The sequence below is a fragment of the Struthio camelus genome, chromosome 1 (assembly GCF_040807025.1).
Source record: "Struthio camelus isolate bStrCam1 chromosome 1, bStrCam1.hap1, whole genome shotgun sequence".
Classification (NCBI taxonomy): Eukaryota; Metazoa; Chordata; class Aves; order Struthioniformes; family Struthionidae; genus Struthio; species Struthio camelus.
In genome coordinates this window covers 10,311,921-10,339,326 of record NC_090942.1, presented here as the reverse complement: position 1 = coordinate 10,339,326, position 27,406 = coordinate 10,311,921, and the positions used below count along the sequence as shown (strand labels likewise).

General features: G+C 36.4%; 1 protein-coding gene across 5 annotated transcripts in view; it reads right to left on the bottom strand.

Moving 5' to 3' along the window:
• Positions 1-420: 420 nt before the first annotated feature.
• The window catches only part of SEMA3A (semaphorin 3A), a 330,745-nt gene continuing 303,759 nt past the window's right edge, over positions 421-27,406 (bottom strand). For all 5 annotated transcript variants that reach the window (XM_068920614.1, XM_068920525.1, XM_068920690.1 and 2 more), the window contains 6 exons: positions 25,242-25,333; positions 22,151-22,192; positions 15,917-16,074; positions 12,110-12,177; positions 6,184-6,326; positions 421-4,756 (listed from right to left, as the gene is read on the bottom strand). In XM_068920614.1, coding sequence (XP_068776715.1) covers positions 4,301-4,756; positions 6,184-6,326; positions 12,110-12,177; positions 15,917-16,074; positions 22,151-22,192; positions 25,242-25,333 — 959 coding nt within the window. In that variant the 3' untranslated portion in view covers positions 421-4,300. The remainder of the gene's footprint in view (positions 4,757-6,183; positions 6,327-12,109; positions 12,178-15,916; positions 16,075-22,150; positions 22,193-25,241; positions 25,334-27,406) is intronic.

Genomic DNA, 27,406 nt, shown 5'->3' with positions numbered 1-27,406 from the left:
CTACTTGCTGTCCAAGCCAGCCAGTTCCCAGTATAGCTATATTATAGCGATATTAGCACAGCACAAAGCAGACGTGATCACACAGCATATACTGCTAACGGTTGCATGGCTTGCAGGGCTACTTAGGGTTTGGTACATGGGCAGAGTGGGGTGTGTGTGTGGCTTTGTCCGCACAGGCCCATGCAGATGTGCTGAAAGATAGGGTGAAGATAAGATTGTAGCTTTCAGTTCAGGCATTTGAAGAGTCTGTACTCTTCAGAAAGAAACAATAAACACTACCAATAAAATAGCAACGCTTCTGGCCTAATAAACAGAACTCATATACATTGATAGCATTATATTGGCAACAATGCACTCCATATGCTCATGAAGGTTACAGGGCACATTTCCGTGTAAACAGTTAAGACAGCGAACTTCAAATATTTGGAAGAAATGTTTATTTAACAACTGAATACATGCTAAAAGAAATAATTTACAGCAGCAGTTTCATTACATTTTTTCTCTCCAGTTTTCTAGTTCCCATCTGAATTGAAGTGATAAATACAGAAGCAGAATTATTTACTACCCAGTGCGGAATATGCTTATAGAATAAGCACATAACTTTGGCGCTGATGTAGCAAATAAACCACCCTATCACCTGTGTGGCAAAATCTTGCATTTTAGTATTATGCTGAACACACTGAAATGGAGTACCTCTAGATAACAGTACTTTACACTGTACCTCCTTATCTAGTCAAAAATATTTACATCTCTTTTGGCTAATGTGTAGGTAGCAAAAACTGAACTATTAAACACATACCATTGATATTCACTAAATAATACATAAAAAGGATCAGTAAATGCGCATTCACATGCATTTAATTTAATTTTATTTTTTTTACATAGTGACTTTACTGGGTCAGGAAGATTTAACGCTGTTCTGCAAAGATGCACATTTTCATAGTCTGATGTTATAGTTTAACATAACCATACATTTTTTAGGAGCCATTGAACAAATTCCCATCTTCAGTGATCCATGCAAGTGCAAAGCATAGACTAGTAAGAATAAGAGTCAATGATTATGATTTCTTTCTCCTCACAAACAGATATCTTAAAACAAAAGAAACAGAACTTTCTAGTTATAAATGAAATCCTTTATTTCTCTCCAGCTGAAACACAACTTTCTACTTACTTTATCTAAAGTCTGTAACTAGAGGTTTAGAGGGTTTTATTGATGATTTGCAGAAATACTGTTGTTACCTTTATTTTTAATTCTTATGCTGTGTTAAAAAATAATGATACAATGGGAGTTTTACTGAAGCTGCAGGGCATCCTTCTACACATGAATTCATTAAAGCCTATGTTCTTTGAAAAAAAGTTCATTTTAAATCAGTATTAAATGCCGTTTTAACTTGACCGTAATATGAACCTGAAAATCAACAATTTCAGCTGTTGGCCTTATCCTCTGCCCTCTTACTGAGCAGATACAGAGACATAAACGAGACTACTCTTTTAGTGAGGACTGATGATACAGTTTGAAGCAGATAAAATCTGATCACTTCAATTGACCAATTAGACTGTTAGGATATGGTAAAAACCCTGAAACTTCTGCAATTTTGTTGCTGCTGATTACCTTTTTCCGCATAGAAGAACATACAGCATCCAGAATTCATTTAATCTTTTTTTTCTTAAGGAGTAGGGGAAAGAGGTTGGTTTGGTTTTGATTTTTTTTCTAGCAAGTTGCTATAGAAATGAGCATAGTAGGGAAAAAAAGGTAGACAGCAATACCATTAATATGTGAGAAAGGAAACTAAGTGATTCAGAGTTTGTTGAAATCAATCTGCATTTTTCCCAGTGAATTCTCTGAGCTTCATTTTAAAACTGTTTTCTTTTGTAACAAAGAGGATTCTAATGACTCGATGGTACACAATAGCCCTACACAAAAGGCTAAAGAGTGTTCTGTGATTACAATTAAATACTTCAGCTGACAACAATGTTCACAAATTAATCATAGGCCGAGCCGAAAAATTAATACTTCTGTACAGGAAAGCCCATAGTTGAATCTCTGTTTTAATTCATCCCTATTCAGCACATCATGAAAGCATGGGAATTTAACTGCATATTAAAGCTTCACAGGAGTCAAGTTAAGCAGAAGAGAGACTTGAGGCTGCTCTAAAATTAAATGCCCAAGTGCTCTCCTGAACCCCAGCCATACAGTCTTGTCATGCTCTCTTCAATTAATTTTTGCTATAGAATTAAATGGCAAAAATATTGCAAGTTCATTCCCTGCAAAATATTCAAAGGGGACTAAAATGATTGAGCCTTTAGTGAAAAGCCAGTTGCGATGGAGGAAAGAAGCCAAGGCTTCACTAATCAGAAGGATACTTTAATTACTGAGTGGCAAGGAGACTGGGACATACTGTGAGAGATGCTGTCACAGCAGTTGTGTTATATTGTATCTGATAAGGCTGACAGTGTTGTAATTCATAAATTAAATAATCTAGAGTGAATAACAACAAAACAGATCAGTCATCAATACAGACACACTTTTATATAAAAACTCCTTTAGCAAACTAAGGCCTTTGTTCTAGTAATTTTTCCCACAATAACATTACTTGAAATTATGTCATTTACTGATTCTATCAAGATAAAATATGGGACAATGGATAAAGATGACCTCAAAAGAACTGGACGCCATAGAACTGGGGACCAAAGGCACATCTGTGCTGAGGTGAATCAAATCCACTACTTACATCCCTAAACCGACAATTACGGTGCAAGTGCATTGTGTCTGTTTTACCCTGTTGCTCTCCTGTATATAGAATTAAATATAAGGTAGAAGTACAGGACCAAATTATCTGTTGGCATAAAGTAATAAAAGTCTTAAGCTGAACTTCACCCGGTTACTACCGCAGCAGCCTTCACCCACAGATAGAACAGTTGCTTAGATCTTATAACAGAGAGCTGGCTATGAGGTTACTGTTTATGTGGCCTTGTGTTGATTCTTTGCATTTGGGTGATCTGGCCCAAAGAAAGAACGGAGTGCTGCGAATCAGTAGTGTGGACATATTTCTACCACTGAGTTGGGAACAGAACGCCTTAAACTGAATGTGAGCTTTGCTCATGGATATATGACAATCTATGAGCTACAGTATTTAAATATTAGCATTCACAAATATTTACGAACCAAGAAAGCAGGAGTGTAGTTAGTAGAGGGTATTTTAATGCTATTTACTTTTTTTTAATAACAAAAAATATACAACTGAAATCAAATGTTCTCCTCTTCATTGATTCAAACTATAGCAAGATATTATACAAGTTGAATCATTCCAAATACCATACTTAGAAAAAAAGAATGCAGAAGACTTCCATGCTATACAGAGACTTTCATGTTAAAATAGCTTGGTTTTAAAATTGCTTTGAAGTTACATGTCATATAGACTATTGGGATAGAGGGGAGGCGGTTAACTGCAGTGCGACTAGCTCCCCTGAAAGAGTTGCCAAACAAAAGAGTAAAGCAGCTCATAAATGGAAGTTGTCTTTTTTCCTCTAAACCAGTAATTAGAAAGTACAATAATTCTAAGACAAAAAGTCTAATCTATTTTAGAAAAGAGCTAATGTTTGCTGCATATTTGTCATGGTACATTTAAATTATAGTTTTAATAAAATACATCTTTAGATCAAAGCTGAAAGAAGTCATCAGTAGTAGGCCAGTGTACTGCACATTTTTTGTTCTTCTGGATGATGGATGGCTTACGTTGTTCCCGATTTCCACAAACAATCTCATTCGGTATTGTTTTCCTCTTTTAGTAAATATAAACAGGAGAACTGGTAGACAAAACAAGAACAAAATCCTTGTGTCCAATCATATGTTTAGATGTTCATCAGCTTAATGAGTTCATGCAGTTTTATACATAAGTCTAGGAATGGTAGTGCTGATGATGAAAGGTGGGCTTTGTTTTTCTTTCCTTTAAGATGGTAGCATGAAATACAGCATTTTGTTTATATCTTAGGCAAAAGAGAAAGCAAAACCTGCCTGCTGAACACTTGCAAAACTTTTTGAGCAATAAGCTAGGTCCAGGTGAGTTATCATCCTTGAAACTCTGGTCTTTCTGGTCTTAGAATCGGTGCAGAGAGGAAAAATTTACTAGGAAAGTTAGAAATGGATTTTCTTTTAAACCTGGTGGAAATTGTTTGAGCTTTCCACACGTGTAAACATCCACATAATGCCATGAAAAAGTTCATGTATATTGCATTTTTTTTTCCAGTTATCTGTCTATACAAGTTTCTACTTGGATGAAGTTCCTAGAGGTAATGTAGCTCAGACACTCCGTGGTGCCCTCTCAAATTCATGGGTCCTCCTATTCCTACCTTTTTTATTCTCTTGTAGGTGCTTCCACTTGTTCGTATTCACCTGCGCATTGGCAGGCCTTTGCCGACGTTGTTTGCGGTCTCTTTTCCAAACCTGCTCACAGAACTCATCCATTGTGTTGAGGTTGGGGTGATTGATTAACTGCATGAAGTCTCTATACCAGATTTTTTGACTGGGGGTCATGCTATTGGTGGCATCCTTTGTCTTGGAGGCATCACCATCTTCTTCTTTATGGAGCAGCTCTTCCAGGTGATCAGTATCAATTACTTCCAGGGTCACTTTGAGCAGAGTTTGCATGAAGCCGTGTTCCACAGCATGACAAAAGTAAATACCAGAGTCTCTCCGCTGAAGACTTCGTAGCAATAAGCCCTGTTCTGTCCGTATCATGCGATCATCCACTTTTATCTGTATTGGGAAACAGAGGAAGTTTCAAAAGTTAGCTTTGATAAATGTGCAGAATTATCCTCTAATCATACTAGTTCCTTAGTACAGTTCCTTTCAGTCATTAAAATCTGGCCCCAAAAAACCCAGAATGCATGGGTTGTGTTTTGTCAATCATCTGTAGTTATGGAAGGCTCAAAACACTTCATTAGAAAAACTAATGAGCTGCTGCAGAGAGAATTTAGAGGATTAAGGTTTTGCTCCTCAGTCCCTACTGCTGCTGAGCAAAGATCTGCAGCAACTCTCAGAGGGATTTGCTGGCAGATGATGCAAACCTATAACCAGCTTAGTCAACGTAGATGCATTTGTCTATATTACAGAGGCCACGCTTGCCATAATATTTTAGTCAAGCCCAAATCTATATCTGGGGAAGGTTGACTCTCTCCCTGTAATGTTTCTCACTCCAAAAGCTGTTATGCATAGAAGTGTGCTCTGGGCAAGTGGAAAACGAACAAAGAAACAATAAGGATTAAAACTTCAATATTCAACAAGCAGCTGTTCAAAGTATAATATTTTTCTAAATGACTCAATATCTAGGAATGTGATTTTCTCCTTTGAATGCACATGGAGCTGTGGAGAGAAGGGACAGAAACCTGTTTGCTGCTCTCTCCACCAAGAAGTTGTTCTAAATAATTTACTATTTATGTAAATAAAGCAAATAACGAAAGTATATAAAGCTGCTAATGTAACTAAGCAGTTAGTTAGTACCTGATTTGGAAAAAAAAAAATGCGTCAGAGTAGTTTGGGTATGTTTCTAAATACTTCAATCCGATGTACAAGTTTTTATTTTCTAACTTGATGTCCTTACCTACTAGAATGGAGGTTATTCTCTACTAAAAGACATGTGTGACCTAGCTTGACAGTCAGATGACTTGAGAACTTGGGTGAGTAATAACATAAGAATGTTGGTAACAGGAGAAGGAGAAAAATAAAGCCTACTCTAATACAAGTAGAGAAAGTCAGTGTTTTTCCCTCTATGAATATTGCTTTTCACACAAAATATGTTTACAAGCTTTCATACCCCGGGGTTCATACAGTTCCCAGTTCCTCATTCTGACTCTCTGTCTTACCTGCAGTTAAGTCTTACAGCATGCAATACATAGGAAACGCTGCTGTTGGACTACCATTCAAATAAATAGTATAATAAGAAGAATGCAGTTAGTTCCACCCCCCTCCTGGAGGACAATTTTCAGGCCTCTGAAATATTTAGATCCAATATAAGCCTTCCACGATGGTTTTAGTGGCACTTAGTATGCTAGCTTTTTGCTGATCATCTGCAAACGGGAACTTGATTATATCTGACCAGAGGTATATCTGATTGGAAGAGCAAACAATGTATTTTGCTGAAAAGTACTCAGGTTGGTTGCACCTCTCAGTTTTTTCTACTGTACCTCTTCTTTGCGGTCATCACTTTGTTTCTGGAATTGCCAATAGACTACAGCACGCTGAGATTTGGGACTGCACTCCAGAAAAGTGCTGCTATTCTCTACTCCATAGATAATCTTTTCCTCCAGGTTCTGGCCACTTGGGTTATCTGTAAAGCAAGCAAAAAAAAAAAAAAAAAAAAGGGGGGGGGAAGGATAAAGGAGAGAGAGAAAAAATATAGAAAGAATAGAAATGGTCAGGAAAGAAAAAATTTTGATTGCAAAATTAATTTTTTTATTTAGAGATTGGGCTCTGGAAAGTGTTTGAAGATAGAAACCTAAAAAATAAATGTATGTCTTTTGAAAATCTCCATCAATATTTCTATCTTTGTAAGTATTTGTAAGGTAGATTTTTTAATTATTCATTTTTTTTTTATTTTTAATCTTAACAGCTGTTAACATCTCAATAGGTGGAGTTAACGGTTTTCATTGTGAAATTTTTTGTGAACCTCATTACTATTCATCAAGGAAAACATCTAGGACGCAACAAGAGCTTTTAATAGCAAACTATATGCAGTGAAAAAACTCATGGTGTTGTTGCACAATGTCTATAATGATGCCTCCTGGGCTTTATGATCATAATACTTTAGAGTAAAGTAATAAAACATGAGGCTGTTTAAAAGTAGTATAATGTGTTTAGATTATGTAGCATAGCAGTTTGCTGAAGCTGTTAATGATCAGAAATAATGTTTTTGAGGAAACAATCTTCAATTAATCATTTCCTCTCATACTGATATAATTTATGGAAATGTAATGAGGTTAATAAACCAGACATTATGGGAGGGGAAAAAGAAAGTTAAATAAATTACTTCCTTTTGTAACAACAATGTTTCAAGATATTCATCAACTTGCTGGAAATATCACATAGCTATAGGACTTATATGGCATTTGATTCCTCTCCAACACCACAGAGGCAGTAAGGCATCATATTTCAACTCTCCACCTTAGCTCTTTACAAAGTTGTTATGGACTTAAGTGGCAACAGTACAATAATGCTGGAGAGTAGCTGGGAAGGAAGGGGATGGTAAGCTGTTTAACACCATGTTAATCTCATGGGGTTTCCTGTCTCTTTGCCATTATTTGTCATTCTTTCTATTTTCTGCTTTTGATGTTTAGCACTGGAAATCTTTCAGGAACCTCTTTTGATATGTTTTAACAGGAAAATGGTGTCTAATTAAAATCATCTCAGAGAAGTCCTTTGTCAAGATTTGTTTGCTTTCACTATGCCTTTATCATGTGGGCCATGTTGTTTAGCAAACACAGGCTGTTTGCTAGACTACTGAGCCAAAGGTAAAAATAAAATTTGAGTTCGTGGTTGCTGTTGACACAGCAATCATGTATCTTTCCATAATGACATTCAGCACTGAAAGAGGGTGGGAAGAGGGATGAGGAGAGAATAGGAACTGGTGCTTGCCCGTTTCTCAGTAATGAAGCATCAAATGGCCTATAAACACTAAACAAATAAGGAATGGGTTAGCTTGCTTTCCTCTGCTGGATCGTGAACCTTTCCAGCAAGTAAGTGGGGTGCTACATAAACAAGCAAATGAAGCAACATATTTAGCATCTCTCAAAAACCACATCCCTATGAAGAACATCAGTGCAGCTCTGGGCCAGGAAGACGGGAAACAATGGAAGAATGAATATGTTAGAAAGCAAAGCAGGAAGAGACGATAGCCAAAGGTACCAATTGAAAGGTGATGGAACCTGGGCAAATTTGTGTTAACAAAACAGAGGAACTGGAAGTGTATAAAGAGGCAAACTGAATATGACTGGGAGTGATAAGACAAAGACTGGAAATGGAAATGATTGGCTGATGACTCATTCATCCAGACTCAACAGAGTGACCTGAGCATCTTGACTCCTCTTTCAGCTTAGGTGCCCTGATTTAGGAACAGAATTCACACTGCTGAGCAGGCAGCAGATGGCCTCATACAATCAAAAGGAAATAATTTGAGATCTGAACTGGGATCCACAACAGACAGTGCATGCAGGGTTGTGCACTGTCACAGACAGACAATAGGAAATGTCATACAAATGACATGACTGAAACTTCCCTGTTTATAGTCTGCGACACATATGTTACTGTTCCAGCTACGTGTTGCTGTTAAACTGAGATTTACTGACTTTCAGGATAAAGGATGGAAACACAGGAATTTTACCCTTGGGTTCAAGCTCCTTCTCAGTCCCTCTCTCCCAGGCGCCATTAAATTTTTCATTTGGGGTCGCAGAATGGCCTGTATTCAACAAGAGCAATCTGATAGTTTGGATGGTCCTGTTGGAAGTAGAACTATGGAGTCAGTCTCCTTAGCCTAAGTGGGGTTTGAATCCTCCTCCGCCACATCCTACATAACTGATTTAACTGGTAGATTATTAATTCGGCACATGTGGTTTGCAGCACCACTTGACTTATTTCACTGAACACAACATAGTCAAAGCGGATCATGCAGGAGCAGAGCACATGTAACACTGTGCTCATTAGATCCAAAGAGACAGTCTCCTAGACACTAAATACTATTGCAAAGGATAGATAGATATAGGAATTTCTTTGACAAAGTCCTACTGTCCATGAGCAGTAGCATAATTCTATGTAGGGAAGTTTCTGCCAGAAATCTTAGATGTCTAGGACATCCTCCGTACCTCAGAAGCTAGTCATAGTTTTCATGGAAATTATCTTGAAACTGGGTTCCTTGATGCCGATTCAGACTTCTGAGTGTTTTGTTGGGTCTGGTCCCCAACACTGTAGCCTGTTAGAAATCACCATGCAAAGTGGCAGAAGCCCCCTTTAAATTTGTTCACAGCTCTAGAAAATGTAGTACAGGCAACAGTCATGCAATGAGATGAGAAGGATTTAAGAGACTCTTCAAATTCCATTTCCATGCTGTAAGGTAGCAGAAGGCAGAACCAGAAATGACTATAGCATTCACATAATGCTGAGCACATGAAATACAAGAAAGTAAGTAGAATGATGGCATAATCTCAGCATCAGAAAGGAGCTGTGGGAGTGAGGGAGAGGCCTGAAGAGAGCATAGGAGGAAGAATGACAGTCTGGGAAGTTCAGAAGAGCAGCTGGAGGAATTAGAAAACTAAATCATGAAGTTGGTTATGATATTCAAACCAAAACCTGTCTGAGAGCTGTAATTTTGAAAGTGAACCTAATAGCAGTATCAATTTATTATCCTGAAAAATATCCTTTAAATACATAATTTCTGACATAACTGAAGAAGTATGAATTTCTAAATAGTTATGCCAAGAATACTTTGCAGATGAATGCATCTCTCTATACAGCCAAACTCAGAGCAATTCTGTGAGATCCCACTGGGGTAAATTACTGAAGAAAAGGTGGCTTTTCATTCACAAATTGTTCTAAAAAATAACTTGATGAGTTTTTTGATAGCACTAGTCTGATAGACTTAAAGGAAAGCTGACACAAAGGTCATCATGCTTTTAGTTTTCATATGGTCAAACACTACAGAGCTAAGAATCCTCACTTCCCTCTAATATTGTTTGGTGGTGAATTTATACTGCTTCTTATACATTTGCATAAAAAGACAAGTGAAAGAGCAACCTACATCTTATTAAAAGCACTAGTGATTTAATCTGAGGCCCTGGCATTTTTCTGCAATGTCTTTAAAAGTGAGATATACAATAAGAGATTTTTCTTTGTTCATATTTCTGTTGATTCACATGAAGAATGAATTGCTAGTTACTGCAGAGGAATGTGTAGAAAGTAATAAAGGATTGCTGGAGCACATTCTTGCCTATAAACACTCTCAATTCAGCACCTGATGTCCAGGAAACTACTAATGATAACCAAGGGAAAAGTTCAGCATGAGTTTGCATGGCAAATTTATGTGCCATGTAGCTATCTGTATAAGGTTTGATGCACATTTCCCTATGCAAATGTCAAGTGGATGTAGGAAAACTTTACAGATTTAAAAGTTCAAATTAAGGTGGGGAAAATTTCTCTAAAAGAAGCTAAAGCATCATTACGTAAAACACTGACAGTGCATCCTTAAATTTTAAGGCCTAGAACTATGTTCCTTCAGCATTTTTTTGTAAGTTACTGTTTCTTTGAATCACTCTGTCTTCATTTCGCCATTAAGCACCATTTTTCCAAGTGCCAACTCTCATCTCCTATTATTTCACTGATCTGAGCCTTTGACAAAGTTGGAAAAGTAAAAAAAGTCTGTATTAAAGCTCCTTATGATAAAGTCTACCATATAATAGCTTTTTCCTGATCTTGTGTTCTCATGATTGTCATATAGCAGGTTACCAAAAAGTACAGGTAAGTGATAAATGAAAGAATTGCACTGGATTACTCTTTCTCTTTTGAAGGGAAGATATCTTTTTAGATACATAAGTTTGTCATAGGAAGGTATAAAAATAAACAATCAAATTTGGAATAGTTTTTTTGTCTATGAAGATAAGCATCAGACCTATTGCTTTGTAAAATAAAGCTAATAAGTGGAAGAGAACATGAAGAAAAATGAGCATGTGGTAGCCCAGATCATCATGCATAGCCTTAAGATGTAGATGTTGAGAAGGTGAGGGTCATGTCCAAGGCATGTTTCTGCTGGTTTGAAAAAAAAAAAAAAATCATACTGGGGAGCTGAAAGTTCCATCTCAGCCCTAATACTTGGGTTTTCTCATCTGCACTAGGTAAAATACATACAGAAGAAAATTGCTAATTATTGTTGCATATTTAATATGGTTTATTGCCAGCAAGCATTAGTAAACATCATGAAACTGAAGAATGAAACTGAAGATGAACTTTCTACCAGTTCACAACGACGAGTTCATGATGTGAACTAGCTGTGCATTCTTGATTCTCAAAATGTGCCAACTGCACATTGATCACAGTCCATTTATGCACTTTTGCAAACCCTTCTCTCCTCCTAGTAGGTTGTCCTGAGTCTGAGGATCATGAAGTAGAAAGGAAAACAATAGTAATGGTGGGTGTGGGTTTCAAGGACTAAAAAGGAAGGTAGAGAAATCTGTTAATGAAACACAGTGGTGGTGAACAGTATGGATTTGGACTATTTGTCATTGTTGCTATTACAAGGAGTGCAAGACATGATCATTTTGAGATAGCTCCATTTTCAGCCACCTCTGCTTTATTTACCTGAGAAATCTGTCCAGTGATTTCACTGTTATTATAGATGTAACACAAATAGGAGTAATCAGTTTTTTTTTCCAGCAGAGGGAAGTATTGCCTAAGCGTTCTGTTCACTTAGGGCAAAATGGAAATTTTTCATTCTCTGAGTGAGGATCTTCTGAAGAGTTTGGCAACAAACTGGTAGCTATGAGAAGTCAAGTTTATCAGCCAAGCAACTCAACAATCTGGTCAATACACTATGTGGAAATAATACAATCAAAAAACCCAAAAAGATGGCAAAGAAAATCCATTTTGAAAAACCATGGGTCAGGCATATTCCAACGAACATCTTGATCTCAAGGAGCTGCTAGTGTGGCACCTACAGCAGGTGCCATTCCATATTTAACCAACGTGGTTAATTACATGGTTGGTTATCATCCTATCAAAACTATAGGAAGCAATATGTATGTATTTCTTGCTGTTCTGAAGGCGGTATGACTGTTCTCGGACATAATATGCCTAGATTGATGGTATGATAGATGGATGATCAGACAAGAGAAACAGAAAAGTTAAAATGCTTAAAACTATTAACTTGAGGTAAAACAAAACAAGATTCTTTAATATGTAATCCAGACTACTGTGAGCAGTCAAAATTGGAATATTAATGTATTTTGTTCATCCTTCCTAAATGTTAAGACAATTTCCCTACCAAATGATTCATTTACTTCTTATCCTACTCATATATAGTCTGTAAGTTACATTCAAATTGTTTTTACTTCACTAATACCCACAACTTACCATGATGTTGCAGGTCTGAACAGTGAGTAAGAGGGTCTCCATTTCGGATGTCTTGTCGTCTTGTACGTCTGCAAATAAAATGTTTGAAAACTGTTAGTGACTTTCACAGTGGTTAGTATTCACGTTTGCCATGAATCAGCAGCAACAAAAGGAACGTATTTACAACTACATGGGTCACATGAATGCACCTAAACAGCACTATGAAGAAAATCATATTGTTACCATATTCTGTGCACTATCATAGTTCATAACATCAGCCTTTACAATTACAGGCAAATACATGTCTCTTTTGCACTGAGCTCATGAAGTTTACTCTAATTTTCTTGGCAACATTGATCAGAGAAAAATACATGGCTCAGTTCATAGACATGAGACCTGCTAAGGGATCAAAGCATAACAATACCTACAGTTTAACGTGCACCAAAAATATAAAGAAGCTGAAGCTTTTCTGCAAGCGCAGAATACTTTAAATACAGCATCTTCACTTAAAGTGAATGATTATGATGGATGGCTCTAAAAGGATGCCAGTATTGTATTTTCTACAAAATCGAAATTAAATTTAATAAATTGTTTCAGCCCCTACTGATTTCACTAAAATATTGCTAATTCAGATTATTCAAATAGGATACAAATGGCCATTAGGATAAACTGAATAAAACACTTGGATAGGAAGATTTTGAAATATCATTTATTTCATCTTTTGCAGCTTAATTCTAGGTTCTAGTTTTTATTGTATGACCATTTAACATAGTATATTCTTTTCTGAATTTGATCTCTACTAGCTTTTTTGGGAGAACATACTGATCTGTGCTAAAATGTTGCACTTCACAAAAAAAAAAAACAAAATAAAACAAAGAAACCTTTTTATGCAGTCTTATTTTGCATTTGTTGTTCTCTTTTTGTCTTCTCTTTTTTTATGTAAATAGCTGTGCTACAAAATTCAGCTGAGCCACAGAACAGAGTTTCATATAAAAAAAAGAAAAAAAAAGGAACAAGGCAAACAAAGCTGTGTTTCAAGTGTGAGTACTTTACTTTAGGAATCAGAGAAAGCCTGAGGGCTTGCAAAACTAGAGGAGAACAAAGAGGATTAGGCTGCTGAACAATGCTGTGATTTCAGATTATGGCATCCAGCAACGGATATGCAAAAGTCAAGTAGCCTTGTAAAAAGCACTGATGGTCGCTCCCTTGTGACAACAGCCCATATTTTTAAGAAGCCATTGTTTTGCAGCACAGAGACCATCTCTCTTCTGTTCACCAGCCCTATTTGCAAGCTCTGACTAACAGCCCAGCATCAGCACATACTAAGAGTTCCCACAGCGGCACCATCAGCTGCAGGAGACTTCTCTTCCTTGAAACATTTTAACCCTCTCCTTTTTTTTTTTTTCACTGAATCCTACTGAAATGTTAACTCAGAAATTATTTTTGTGAAGCATAGTAGCACTTTTACCAAAAATTAAAAAAAAAAAAAAGAAGAATGTGCATTTTTGGTAACTTAACTTCAGAAAAATTATCCCAGTATAACAGGACATCTTAACATGCTTTAATAAGCAGGAGTGGTTTGTTGATTGATATATGAATATATGATTCAAAAAATGCACTGATCCTAATATCAGAGGTCAAGTTTATCTTACTCATTATCAACAAATAAAAATATATCCAAGACATAAAGAAGCATAAATACAGTATTTTATTACTCCCTTCCTAAATTTCAAAGGGTAGCATATTTATAGGATACTATTTGTAGGAAAGAAGCCTGTGGAAAGACTCATATTACTGTCAGTGGACTTTGGATGAGATGTTTAGTTAGAATCTCCAGGAAATGTCGCACATATCACCATTGTATCAACATGACGATCTATGAAATAAGAGCCAGAACACATCTGCATGGGGCAGAGTTAAGTTGTCACACTACAGGCCTTCTCAACTGTCACTTAGACTTCTTAAATATACAAAGAAAAAAAAGCAAATTAAAATTGGGGCTCATAAAAGCTCCCTTAAAAAAGGCGTGGGGGAAGGAGCACTATCAGTAAAGCATCTGTACGAATGCCTCAGGACTCAACTTTCCCAATATTTCTGGAGCCTAAAATTAGAGGGATTCTATATTAGGAAAACGTTAATGTGGAAGCTGCTTCCAGCAATGCTGGCATTGCCACTGATGGATTCAAAGCTGGCTTCAGTGAAGTGGATAAAGCAGGATGCTGCTATCTGTGAGTCTTGAGATGGGCTGGGATTAGGAACGAGTGCTAGTAAATGAGGGGAAGAGATGACGTTCAGGGATAGAGATTAGTTGGAGGACAGCAGAGAAGAGTGATCCAGTGATTCCTGTCCTCCTTTGTACCTAGGAAGGGTACACAACCCCATTGCCTTCCAGCCCTGAAGCTGTTCCGCCTCTCAAGACTCCCCTTGGAAAACTCGCTGTTCCCTCTCCTTTCTTTCCTCCTCCTCCTCCTCCAGAGGAACTGCTCTCTTCCTACCACAAATTTGAATTTAGCCCATGCATTTGAGAAAACCTAACCTGCGCTTTTTTGCGGATGAGTTCAATTTCTGCTTTTTAATTCTTTCCTAAAGAATTTCAGAAACATCTCATCCCAAATTAACTCTGTTTTCTAGTGCAAAGATAGAACCTGATGATCCACAAGCCATTTTTTTTTTCTTTTGTCATCAGTACATTTTTAGGAAACATTATGATGCAAATATTGACATTTTAATCCTCTCCATATGAAAAATCTGTGACACAACTGCTACTTCCTGCTCTCTACCACATTTCATCTCCTCCAAGATCCAACCCAGATCTGGAATTTGGAGTCCTGACATTCCCAGCCAAGCATTTGTTAACATTAATTTTAAGATAAAGATAAAGGCTCCTTATGTGTATAAGTTTTTGCACTCCTCGGTTCTTCATAGGTGTAAGATGTTTGGCATATTTGCTTTGACATGATTCCCCTCTGAACATTTCTTTCATCATTTTCTTGGCCAGTATATCAAGGGAAAGAAATGGAATCTCAACACTATGCCAGTAGCTGTTCCTATTTGCAAGTGTTTATCAATTCAGTTATTCCTAATTTCTACTTTAGTAACTAACAGCAGGTAATACCTTTTACGAGAAAGAAATCCAGAGATTAAAGAAAGTAAAGAAAATATAATTTTAAATCTTCAGACCGGGCAGACTTGGACTGGCAAATTCTTATAAAAATGATATTTTTCACTTGCAGAATCTGTTTTCCCTTAGCCTTTACCTTTCAAAGCCTTTAACATCAGTGAAGAGTGCATGTAAAATGGTTATCATTCTGATCTGGTAGCATTTATGCACATATCAACACATATAAATTATACTTTTAAATAATAACAATGGTGCTATATATTACTAAATAATACCTTTCCATTCATGTTCAAACACTTTATAAATATTCCCTTAGTTTTCGAATTCATGAAAATGTAAGAATATTTAGTAGAGGGGAGTGTGAGTTTTTTTATTTATAATAGCAACCCCCCTCCTCATGTTAGAGAAAATGAATTTTTCTTGTTCCTATTTATTACTGAATAAAAAATTATGAGTACATTTCAGAGACAACTGTTTTCTGAATGCTTTTTTACAACAGCCTTTTAAGTCAGCCCAAGAAGTAGCAGTGCTCACTTTAAATCAGCCAAGACTTCACATTGTTTGTATCTCCCACAATTATGTTTTCTTTGGAATAGAAAGGGCTCCAGTTAACCATCCCACGCAAAATCTCCAAAGCCCTCTGGTCATATTGAGATCATCACTTAAACCAAATAACAAGGCATGCAGACATCTGAAACTGTCCCTACCTCTTAGCAGTGGGGAAGTAACGTGAGCAAGATGAACCATCCCAGGCACAGTAAGGGTCTCTAGCAAGGCAACACTCAGCACATGCTTTTCCATACACATCACAGCGGTGTAAAGGAAGCTGTGAAACTCCAGTGACTGAGCCAATGTAGAGCTGTTGCTGTTATAAAAGTAAAAAAACTCAAAAGTTAAAAAAAAAAAAACAAAACTACTTTGCAAACTTCCAGGTTTTTACTAGGAATACCTAAAATATATATTATAAAATGATATATTAGGACCATTACAGACACACTAAATGATCATGATTCTGACATGCACCAAAAGAATGAGAAGACAATAGTAAACCTCAGGATAAAAAAAAATATATATATAGTAAAATCTTTGACATTTATATGAAACTCCTTGTGGCTTCTCTAAACAGAAGAAAATTCAAATATTTTTCCATTTTTTCGCTTGTATTCAGAACTCTGCATTGAGATAGAACTATAATCAACGACAGAACACAATGGAAAATAGGCTTTTGATTTTAAAGAAAAAGAAAAGCAACTTTAATTTAAATTTTCTAAAAATGACTTGAATTTTTATTGGGGGGATTCCTAAAGTAAATTATTTCAGACAGATAATGAGACATTTCAGCTTGGATGTGCTGACATAGTTCTTTGCATGTCTGGTAGTTTTGATGCTTCATACTCTTTTCTACAGGCCACATACTCTAACTGAAGCATTTCTTTAATGAGGGAAGATGGCTTACTTTATTTTCATAAAAAACTCAGTATTTAGTGGGAGGTGTAGTTCAAAGAAGAGAAGCCAGTAAAGGAACATAAAGATAAAAAAATCAAATTCATGTAGGCCATCTGCTTAGCCCATCCCAAAAGGGGCAAGAGGAAACTGAACTACCTACCCATGTGAAAGTCAAAACAGAGATACTTCAGGATAACATTAATTCACAAAAAAAATAATTATGAGTGTAGCAATAAAAGGCAGTTCCCTCTGAGATATAAAACTAACGCAAAGTAAAATAAAAATGTAAGCAAAAATTAAATGGCATAATCCTTCAGTTTTGAAAACACTGAAACTTTGCTATCAAACGTAAAGCTTGTTACCCAGCACCTCTGAGGGGCAACTAACTCTTCTCTTTTTAAGGTCTCTCTCCAAGCAGTCCCACCGAGAAAATGTAAAGTTGTATTCATTTCTCTTCCTTAGAAAATACAGGACTGATGTAAAAAATGGGATTTGAAGAATTTTTATCAAAATTTATCATTTCCTGCATTGTGATATCTTAGAGGTCCCACTCACAGGGAATTCAAGGATGCAAGGTGGCTGAAGTCATCAGTCTACTGGAAATGACAAATATTGGCTACCAGGAGATAGAAAAACCAAAAGCTCTTGTGAAAGGTGCAGCATTAATTTCTTTCAGAGACAGCAACTTGGCAGCTTATATAGACATATTAATTATAATAGAAACATCCCCGGCCTTTATATAAACATCAGGAGCTTCTCAAGAAAAACATGACAAAAAAAGGACCAAAGAAAATTCACCGATAAATTAAAAACTAAGCCCTATCGAAGCAGCTGCTTCTGTCTATTATAGCGCCTTGGTCAGACTGTAAAACCACATTCTCTTGGCAAAAGTCTCCGACCACAGAGAGCTCTGTGCAAAACCTTAATTGTATATAATAGTCCCCAGCTAGTGTTGTATCCTTGCAAAACAAATGGCAGGCATCAGACATGATAGGCCAGTTCTCTGATGAGACACTTAATGACACTCCAGCTTAGGGCTACATCCTGCAGTAAAAGGGCAGCAATTCACATCTTAGGTGACCTAACCATTTCTCAAGAGATGCCTCTTTTCTCTACCGATTATAAAGGACGCATAGGTCAAATCAGAGCTTCAGTTAAGTATCTTAAGTGTCCAGATGGTATCGGTCTGGGTCCTATGTAACTGGCACATTGATATATATGTGTGTGTGTGTAGCAATGGGTGGTGTAGCTAATATAAAAATCAACCCAGAGTATGCATGTGGGAAAACAAAGCATGGTGTAATGGTTTCCTAAGCACCCCTGTAACCAGTTTCATTTTGTCAAAAAACCCTCCCTGATTTCTAATAAATGTCTTTAGAATTAGAGAATGACCAGAAACGTAAGAAAAAGAAAAAGCAAGTGAGGCCAAAATAGGGTTACTTAAAGACTCTGTTCCTTGTAGATAAGTTCATAAAGTTCAGTTAGTGAAGTGCAGCATGTGTTTCAGGTGCTACACTGCCTAGAGGCCGCTGCCCTGTTTGCTGCTCTTCTGATCATGCTTTTAGACTCCAGCTGGTGATCATTATTCTGGACACTAATAATATATAAATCCTGTCAGTATGAAATTCAAAAAGTAGTAATAGAATGATTTGCATCAATGGTTTGACCTTACTTTGCCACGGTCAAACTGCCTTTTAGGCAAAGACTCTCCCAAGAGATTTTTAATTTAATAAATCAGCTGATTTTCAGATCAAACCAGATTGCAGGGAGGGGAGGAAGTTGTTCTCTAAAAATTCTTGCTGAAGTACCTAAGCTACCGAAAAGATCAGGAAACTAATGTTTACAGCAATCCAGTGCTCTCTGTCAGCCTCACAGTTCTGCCCAAAATGCAGTCTTTCCCTAGCACCTGGAGAAAGCAATAACAGAATTTTCTGTTTGCAATGAAAAAAAAAAAAAGAGGTGAAAAAATGAAATGCTTAAAAAGAACTATTTAGGTAGAATTTTCAAGGAACTTTAGGGAGCAGGACGATCAAATCCCATTGAATCTCATTTGCTTAAACTCCTTTTTAATGATGGTCACAGTACATATGTTGAAAGGTAACTGTCTGATGCTGAATAGTTTAGGGGATTGTTTATGTGACATATATTTTGGGCTGGCCCTTCATATATGCCCAGTATGAACAGAAATGGTGGTCTCTGAATAAGATGTATCGCTTTGTATGCCTATCCAAATAGTCTGTAAGGTCTTTCTAAAGGTCTTTCTACCTTGCCTTAAATTGGAAATCTTATAGTGGAGGAAAAGAACCTCTTTGTAGCAGTTAACCAAGGAGATGATCGTACCAGCCAAGGATCTGCTAGTTCTTTCCCATCTTACCACAAGGTCCAATGGCTTTTTGGGAGAGGGGATCATAAACCTGACCATGAGAGAAAATTGAAAGTTTTTTCCACAAAAAATCAGTTTTGATTGAAAGCCAGGCATGACCTTTTGGCGACTCTTTTAAGTCAAGAGGCAAATTCTGGAGCTCCATGTGATGGGTTTTGGGACCAGTGGCAGCCAGGGGAGCCCTGGAAGTCTAGTTCCCACAGAACTGTGATTTTTAAGTGGCTGCAACATATTACAGTGGCTCTAGAGTGCTGTCCTCTGAAGTCTGTCCTCTATAGTCTGTAACTATAGCTACGTAAACTTAAGCTATTCAGGTAATAATGCGACATGGATCTAGGGCTCTAAATCCAGCTAGGAGGAATATGGAGTTTCAAGTAAGAAAATATAATTCCTATAAGTTAAAGATGTCAGAGTTCAAAAGGAATGAAGCAAGATTTAGTCTAAATAAAGGCTAATTTCCTTGCTCAAAGTAACTCTTGCTCAAGGGCCAAATTCATAGTTATATAGAGGGGTACAAAAGCCTTTGAGTTTGAAATCATTTAAATCCTTATCTAAATTCTGCTCCTGAAGAACTGAATTTATTATTTCTGGTCTTTAGGAAGAAGAGTCATTTCAAGTGCATCAGATTGGCACAATGGCCAAACAGGTAGATTGAAACAACTGGTGCAGGAAAATAATCAAAAATAAGGAGAACCCCCCTGTGCAGTGCTTTTATATTGGGATGTAATATTTGGATGTAATATTTGTTAGTGAAATAATAAAATAAAATGTTTGCTTTGAAACTATTAACTAGAATATGCTAATTTTATTGTTTACATTTCATTCTCCTGCTTTGTACAATACATAGAATTGTGCTGTTTATATGAAAACCTCCTGCTTATCAGAACACAGTGAGTAAAGTGTTTGACTTGTAAAACTGCTGTATTTTTAACCATAAATATAAAATGGAAGCATGTTGCCAAATACTTATTTGATACAAAGACAGTGCCAAAAGCTTGTCATACTGTATCATGATTGTGTCATTTTTAGCCCGAGGCTAGTTGATTTTTCATGAGCTTAACTTTACTTGAACAACTAGTGTTCTGTGCTCTTTTTAGCTTTAGATAATTTTAATATTGTAAATTTGTTTTCAAAAGACTCAGGGAAAACTGTAATCTTTCTTGAATAAATAAAGATGCTTTGAAGAAGAGGTTGTACTAAAATGCATGGCCCATTATCAAATGTGATCAGCTGCTTCAAAGGAATGTACTTATAAAAATAATCCAAAGTAGAGCATTTTGGTATGATGTGAACATATACACAACTTGACAGGTTTGTTTTTAAATATCTCAGTGTTCAATACTACATTTTTTTAGTCCTGATATTGTTGTTGTTTTATGTGATAAACTACGTCAGAAAAGTCACCTCAAACAGAATGTTTTCTGTCAACTACATGAATGTTTTCAGACAACTTTTCTGTATATAGTGAATTTCTAGTTAAACACGCAATATTTCAAACAGAATATTGGGCTCCGTCCATTACAGAATGAATTTAACTCTTATTCAATAATGTGTAGAATGAGACAGATGAATTAACTAAATCTTGTTTAGAATACATACAACTTTTAGTGCACCCAATCCTGCAATTAATATCAAATGTCTTATCTAATGGCAGTCACATTATTGGAAAAAATCACAAGTGTGAACAAGGTGTTAGAATTAAGCTCTAAATTACATAAAATTGATAAAGAAATAAAAAAGGAAAATGGTTTTGATATTTTAAATTCAACTCTCTAATTTTACGTCTCAGACTCGAGACAGGAAATGAGAGTGGCTGGGATCCAGCAGCCTAATTCCAACCAGAATTAGCAGGTAGACACCTAATACATGCTTTAGTCCCAGACAGTAACCCAATGTTCTTTGCAGGACTACATAATTCATCAGTTACTTCACAAAGAAATCTAATAATAGTTGCCCACATTTATCAGAAATGCCTGTTTTGAGAAAACAGTAATCACCTTTCCTGTAAAGCAAACAAAACTTTACCTCCATCTATCAAGAAGCATAGTTAATTCTAGGTACAGTCGAGTCTACAATGAATGGAATACAGCTTATCTTTTGCTTAAGAAGCTCTCACTAGACCATAGGAAATATAGATTCTACTGGCTAGTCACAGGAGTCTGGAGCCCATACCCTAACCATGTCATCCAACCGAAAGACCACGGAGATTTTGGGCTAAGTAAGTTCTTCCTTTTTTGTTAAAGTTGAATGGTTTCCAACATTTGGCATCTTATGGGCTTCCTGAATCAGAAGCCATATGGTTATCCTTAACGTCCCTTGATATACTCTTCTTCCATCAATGATTCTAATCCCTTTTTGCAACCACCCAAATGTCTACAAAATCCTGCTGTAGTCATTTCCACAGAATGTGTTGTATGGAAAAATATCTCCTTCTACGACAGCTCTCTGGTTACCCTTTGATGGAAAGGCAGTCATGCCACTCATGATTATACAGAGCTCTACTGTATGTTCCTTAGTGTCCCTGCCCATCTGCAGACTGCGTCATTTTGCAGCCTGACAAGTCTTAATTTATTTTGTGTCTCCTCATAGAGAAGCCATTCTACACTTGTCCATGCTTACTCCGTTCTTATTCAAGTTCTAATAAATCTTTTCAATCTCTTCTGGTGATACCTTCCTCCAATATTACTTCTGTGCCTTATCAGAGTCAGAGCTCTGTCACATGAACTGAATTTCCATTTATAGCATTGGAAATGACTGTAGAATCTAGCAGAGACTAGAACTAGTCCCACTGGAGTGAGGGACCAATTTTGGACACTTCTTTTGAATAGTTTCTCTGTTGTAAAAATATTCAATAATGTGGAATTTTTTCTTGAGAGCCTCCAGACAGCTGCTAAGTTTGTGTTTAGTTTCCACCTTACCAGTAAAACACAAACTAGGCTTTTCCTTTTTCCTTTGCATGTCATACTTTCCTGAGAAACTACTGATGTTTATATAAAGGGATGGGACACTGCTGCTGTAATTAATATGTCTTCACAGACTGCCAAGTTACTGTCTCTTAAAAATAGAGGCCAATAAATATTTAAAGGTGATTTAAGGTTTGTACATATAGTACCTGTTTTGTGGAAATCTTCATTGCTGAAATAACAGTGGGTTCCTGGGGGGAAAAAAAGGGAAAAAAAAGAGTTAAAATATAAAATAAGCTCTATAGACATAGAAGTTTTGCTAGAATGGTATTTGCTTACTTAGAAACCCTGAAATTAAACTAGATATTCCTCAGCAATGGTACTTCTTGTGGTCTTTTACAGTGGAATATTTTATTGTTATAACTGAATTGGAATGCATCTTTGTCTGGGTGCATCATTAAGTGCTATGCTGATTGTAGAATACCATTTCCCATCTATCTTGCAATTTCACAGTGATGACTTTGTTGCTAGTCTCACTTTCTGAAATTAACATTAGAATTAATTTTAAAGATCCCTTTCCCCTGGAATTATGAAAATAATAATAGCTATATCAAAATATGTAGATACGGTACATTACAGGTGATTGATAGAACTAAAACAACACACTTCAATCATATTAAGGTAAAAAACCATTCCTGAAAAATCTTATTCATAAGAACAAGACTTAATCGCAACTATAAACTGGACTGCACTATTCTCATGCAAAAAGTTATTCATATTTGAAGAATACAGAACCAACGAATGCAGCAGTTTTTTACACTCTAGATTATCCATTATTTAATCAACCAAGTGGGTCATTAGAAGAGTTAGTGTTCTCTTAGCTAAGTTTCTAACCTTAATTATACTTATTTATAACAAGCAGACGCCAAACCAATATCTACTTTCTTATATAAAAGACTGTAGTACGCATTTAGCGTAATAACTGCATTTAGACTTGATTAAAAGGCTGTTATTTACATTTTTTCAATCCCAGCTGCTTGAATGGAAAGTAGAAGTTGCACCATTTGGTTACAAAGCCTTCAAGTTAATTCCCTATCAACTATATTGGATCTGAAAATCTACTATTGATCCCACGCATCATGTTTTGGGTTATGTACATTAATGCAGTTCTTATTAAGCTTTCACACTTGTGTAGCTTTCAACTTGCTGATCCTGAGAGAATCTGATATGGGTCAGCGAATGTTAAGGATGTGGACCTGCCATTACAAATGGGTTAGTAGATCTCATATTAGAAAGCATCAATTAAGTGTAACATTTGAATGAAAGTTGAACTCATTCGTTTGTTTGCTCAGCTACTCAGAGAATTATTGCACAAATGGGGTTAAAAGAGGCATTTATTATCGATGTAACAGATATGAAAGAATTTCAGTTCAGTGGAATTATAAACATAAACCATTGTATTCAGTACACAGCAGTTCAGGCATCAAAATATGTTCCTTAAGATGCAGATAGACTCTTCTGTAACCAATGAAAACTTACATTTGGTTAGGGTTCATCTAAAATTGACTGCACATTTCAACTGAAAGATCCATATCTTATGCAGACAAATTCTGCTTAGTCTACTGATGTACATTAATGACCTCTATAAGGCTTAAATGCATGCTAAAGGAGATAAATGAGCTTTTGAGTAAATCAGAATACCATATTCCTTTTGTGTAATAAATAAATACACAGGTGAAATGAAATCCCAGATCTAAATTTGCCATTAAGCGTACTACTTCTGTAAAGCCTTTCTAGGGGAAAGAAAAGAAAAGAGGAGAAAAGAAAAGAAAAGAAAACAAAAAAATAAAAAAACAAAAAAACCTTTCATTCCATTTATTTTCTTTCTTTCACTTTTAGATTTCTCTGATCTCTTTTAGCTTAGCACTTCTACTTTATTTAGGGAAGAGACTCATACATTATCAACAATTGCCAAATTACCCTGCATTAATGTAATGACTTTTGCGTGTGTAAAAAAGAAGAAAGAAGCTGAGAGCCACAAATTACTTGTCTCATTTTCTCCTCATAGCTTCTCTTTTATTTTTCTGTTAAAAAACAAAAGAAAAAAAAGCACCCCACTTCTGCCCTCAGAAAACCCATCGATCATAGAATCAGAGAAGCCATTGTCTCAGGACTCAAATCAGTGGTCTCTGTAAGAGACCTCTGCAAGATTGGCACTGGTAGATGCAAGGTTATCCATTAGAAAAAATACAAATAATATTGAAAATAATAATAATATTAATTAAAAAAAACCTATAAGCTCTGCTCAGATATGTCATATATATTCAGAAGCAAAAGAAAAGGTGATGGCAACCAAGTATGACACCAGATGTTGACTGGACCCCAGGGGTAGGTTCTGAGCACGTTGCGAGCACAACTGTCTTTGGTACGTCCTTAGTGACACCCAACACACAGCACATGCAATGTGGAGTGCCTTGATCACACGCACATCATCTTCATGCTGTCCAAATAGCTTCACACTTCTGGTCACATATCAGGCCCCCCCAAAAGCCTGGGGCCAAGGGCCTGTGAAATGGTGCTGTAAGATCACACACACACACAAAAATCCCAGAAACACCCCTGGGATCTGCCTGGAAAGAGTATGAATGGATTACTTGGCCTCAACTCGTGGTGGTGCCTATAGAATGCTTTATTTTTTAGGTGGTTCAGCTAGGAAAACTGGGATAGATTGTTTTTCACAACAAAGTGCCAAAGAGTAGAGGGGGTGGTTATGCTGTTTTGATTCAGTGCCTGAAAATGGCACCCTCAAGTTACCTGTGAAAATACAAACACTTTCTTTCTTTGTTTCTAGAACTGTTCGGCATAAGAAAACTTTGTAGATCTGTGTTTTTCCTAAGGCAGCATCCTAGAGTTATATTATGCTGATAATTTGAATAGTGTCAAGAGTCAATGTGCCTGTAAAATCTTTGTATTGCACATCTGTGTGGGAGAAAATAGGCATTATTCCACAGCTTGCACGTATACATATTTAACTGTAGCATGCAACACCTACAGGAACCACAGATCCTAATTTACTTTTTCAACCACAAAACAAGAGGCGAGAATGCCATTTCTTTATCATTAACCTCCAGCTAGCACAGAAAGTTTCAAGGTTTATTTTGACTAGTGTCTGGGTCTCTAAGTGACAAGCTAATTAGAGGGGCATGCCAGGCTACTCCTTGGCTAGACTACAAGAAGTTCACTTCGCAGCTGTCCACAGAGAAATCTACAACCGGACACTTGAAATTTAGCTGCACTTACCCGAAAGACTGTCATTTCTTCCAGCAAGACTTCCTCTAATTCATGCCAAGTCTCCTTAGGAATCGAAACCACTTTAAGAACTGTTCCAATATCTTGAAAAGGAAAAAAAAAAAACACAAAAATTTCAGGTGCTAAATAAGCATACCTCAGTTTCAGAGCAGCCAGAGAACCTTGGTATCTTGTAATATGTAATTATTTCACATATAAAGATTACGAAGCTACCTATTACTCAGCATTGGTCGTTCGAAACACCAACCGATATTTAAAATAATCTAGAAAAGCAATGACTTCTAGTAGGACATTTCACTGAAATCTTTTAATTACCAAAATTCAGCAAAAGCAACCAGAAGAGAAGTACTACTTCAGCAGTTAAAGAAAGAACAGGACTTAACTATTATTTAAGTGACAATATACAATGTCAGACGTTTCAGTGGCTAAAGTGAAGAATGCAAGGCACACATTTACCCAGCCATGTTTTATTGTCCATTTTGAAGTATGAAGTTTCTCATTCTTGTTTTAAAATGCATGTGAAGATGTTGTTAGAAGGCTCAGTATGGGCACAGAAACATCTGCAGAGTGGTGTTAGACAGATGAAGCTGTTAGATCTGTTAAGTACATGCAATCTTCCTGTGTCAAACAAAGTATCTAAGATGTATACGTCCCTTAAGGCATCTACATTTCTATGTGTTAGACACTAGTCTCCATTGAGGGGTAAGAAGCAGCACAACCTGTATCTTCTGTTTAGAAATAGGCTTGTGCCAGCATTTTAGCATTTTATCCACTCACATTATTGGGAGTTTTGCAATTGGCTTTAACGTGAACAAGCCCAGTGCTCAAAATGTCAGACTTTGTTTCTACGTACATATTTTGTGACTTAAGACCATCTCTGTTTTAAAGCTTTTCTGCCTATTATATATATTTATCTGTTTTCACAAACCGAATTTTCAACTTAAGAAAAAGAAAAAAAGAAAAAGAAGAAAGAGAAAGGGAAAGAGAAAAAAGAAAAAGAAAGAGGAAAAGAAAGAGAAAAAGAAAAAGAAAGAGAAAAAGAAAGAGAAAAAGAAAGAGAAAGAGAAAGAAAGAAAAAGAGAGAGAAAGAGAAAGAAAAAGAAAAAGAAACTGCATCATTTCTAGGTTGCTACACACCACTGCAGACTCCCTGAAATGGGAACAACAAGAATGACAAAAGAAAAAAATCTACATTACAACAAAATAATTCAGAACAACAGATAATGTTTTAATGTTTGTTATAATGGACTAATGCATTGCCTTAATTATCCTGAGCCCAATTTGATGACTGGATTTGAGGAAAATATACTGTAAGAGCCAAAAAGAAGAATTTGACTTAATAAACATAATTGTTTAGCAATATTTCGTGACTGGATTCTGTATTGGACTATGCCTGTCGACAGTCACAGGCCATCGATGCTGTTTTCCAGAAGCATAGATGAAATTTTGATAAAATAAAGCAAGTGAAATTGCAGAACCTGAGTGGGGCATTGAGTAGACGGGAGTGCCTAACATTATACTGTTTCCAAAAAGTCTGTCTTTTAAGAGGATCTTGCAACTACTAGTCGCTTGGTGCTAGAGAAAGCCTCTGAGGTCAAAGATACATTGTGTTAAGCACTATGGAGACTCTGATGAGGCCGCAGGTACCAAAGTAGAGCTTTATCTGAGTTCTAGATCAAGTTTTACAGAGTAGTATTTCAAACAATTTCACACAAATGGAATTAGGCTTCTCCTTTAGGATCAATAGGCTCTGGTAAGTAAGATAAGATTACTGTTATTAATTTGCTTTACTGACAGATGTGCCTTGACTGTGCCAAACAAGCCCAAACAGCAGACACTGAGGGTATGCATTTAGCGGATATTTTAAATTCTTTCTCATATATTTTCAAGCATTTCAGTATGATTTTATTTTTGCTCTGAAGTACTTAAGCACTCTAGTACAATCACAGTGGGAAAGAAATGGCTTGGCCAGAGATTTAACCCGCAGGAAAGGAAAATGCAACCACACTAGATGAGCTATTAAGTATGTTGCATTCAATTATCATCACCATAAAAAAAAAAAAGTGTTTCCTTAACATATTGAAGTTAGCAGCATGTGGGAATAATGTAGATTGCCGCAATGACAATGGGAAAACACAGAGACGTGTATCTAATCT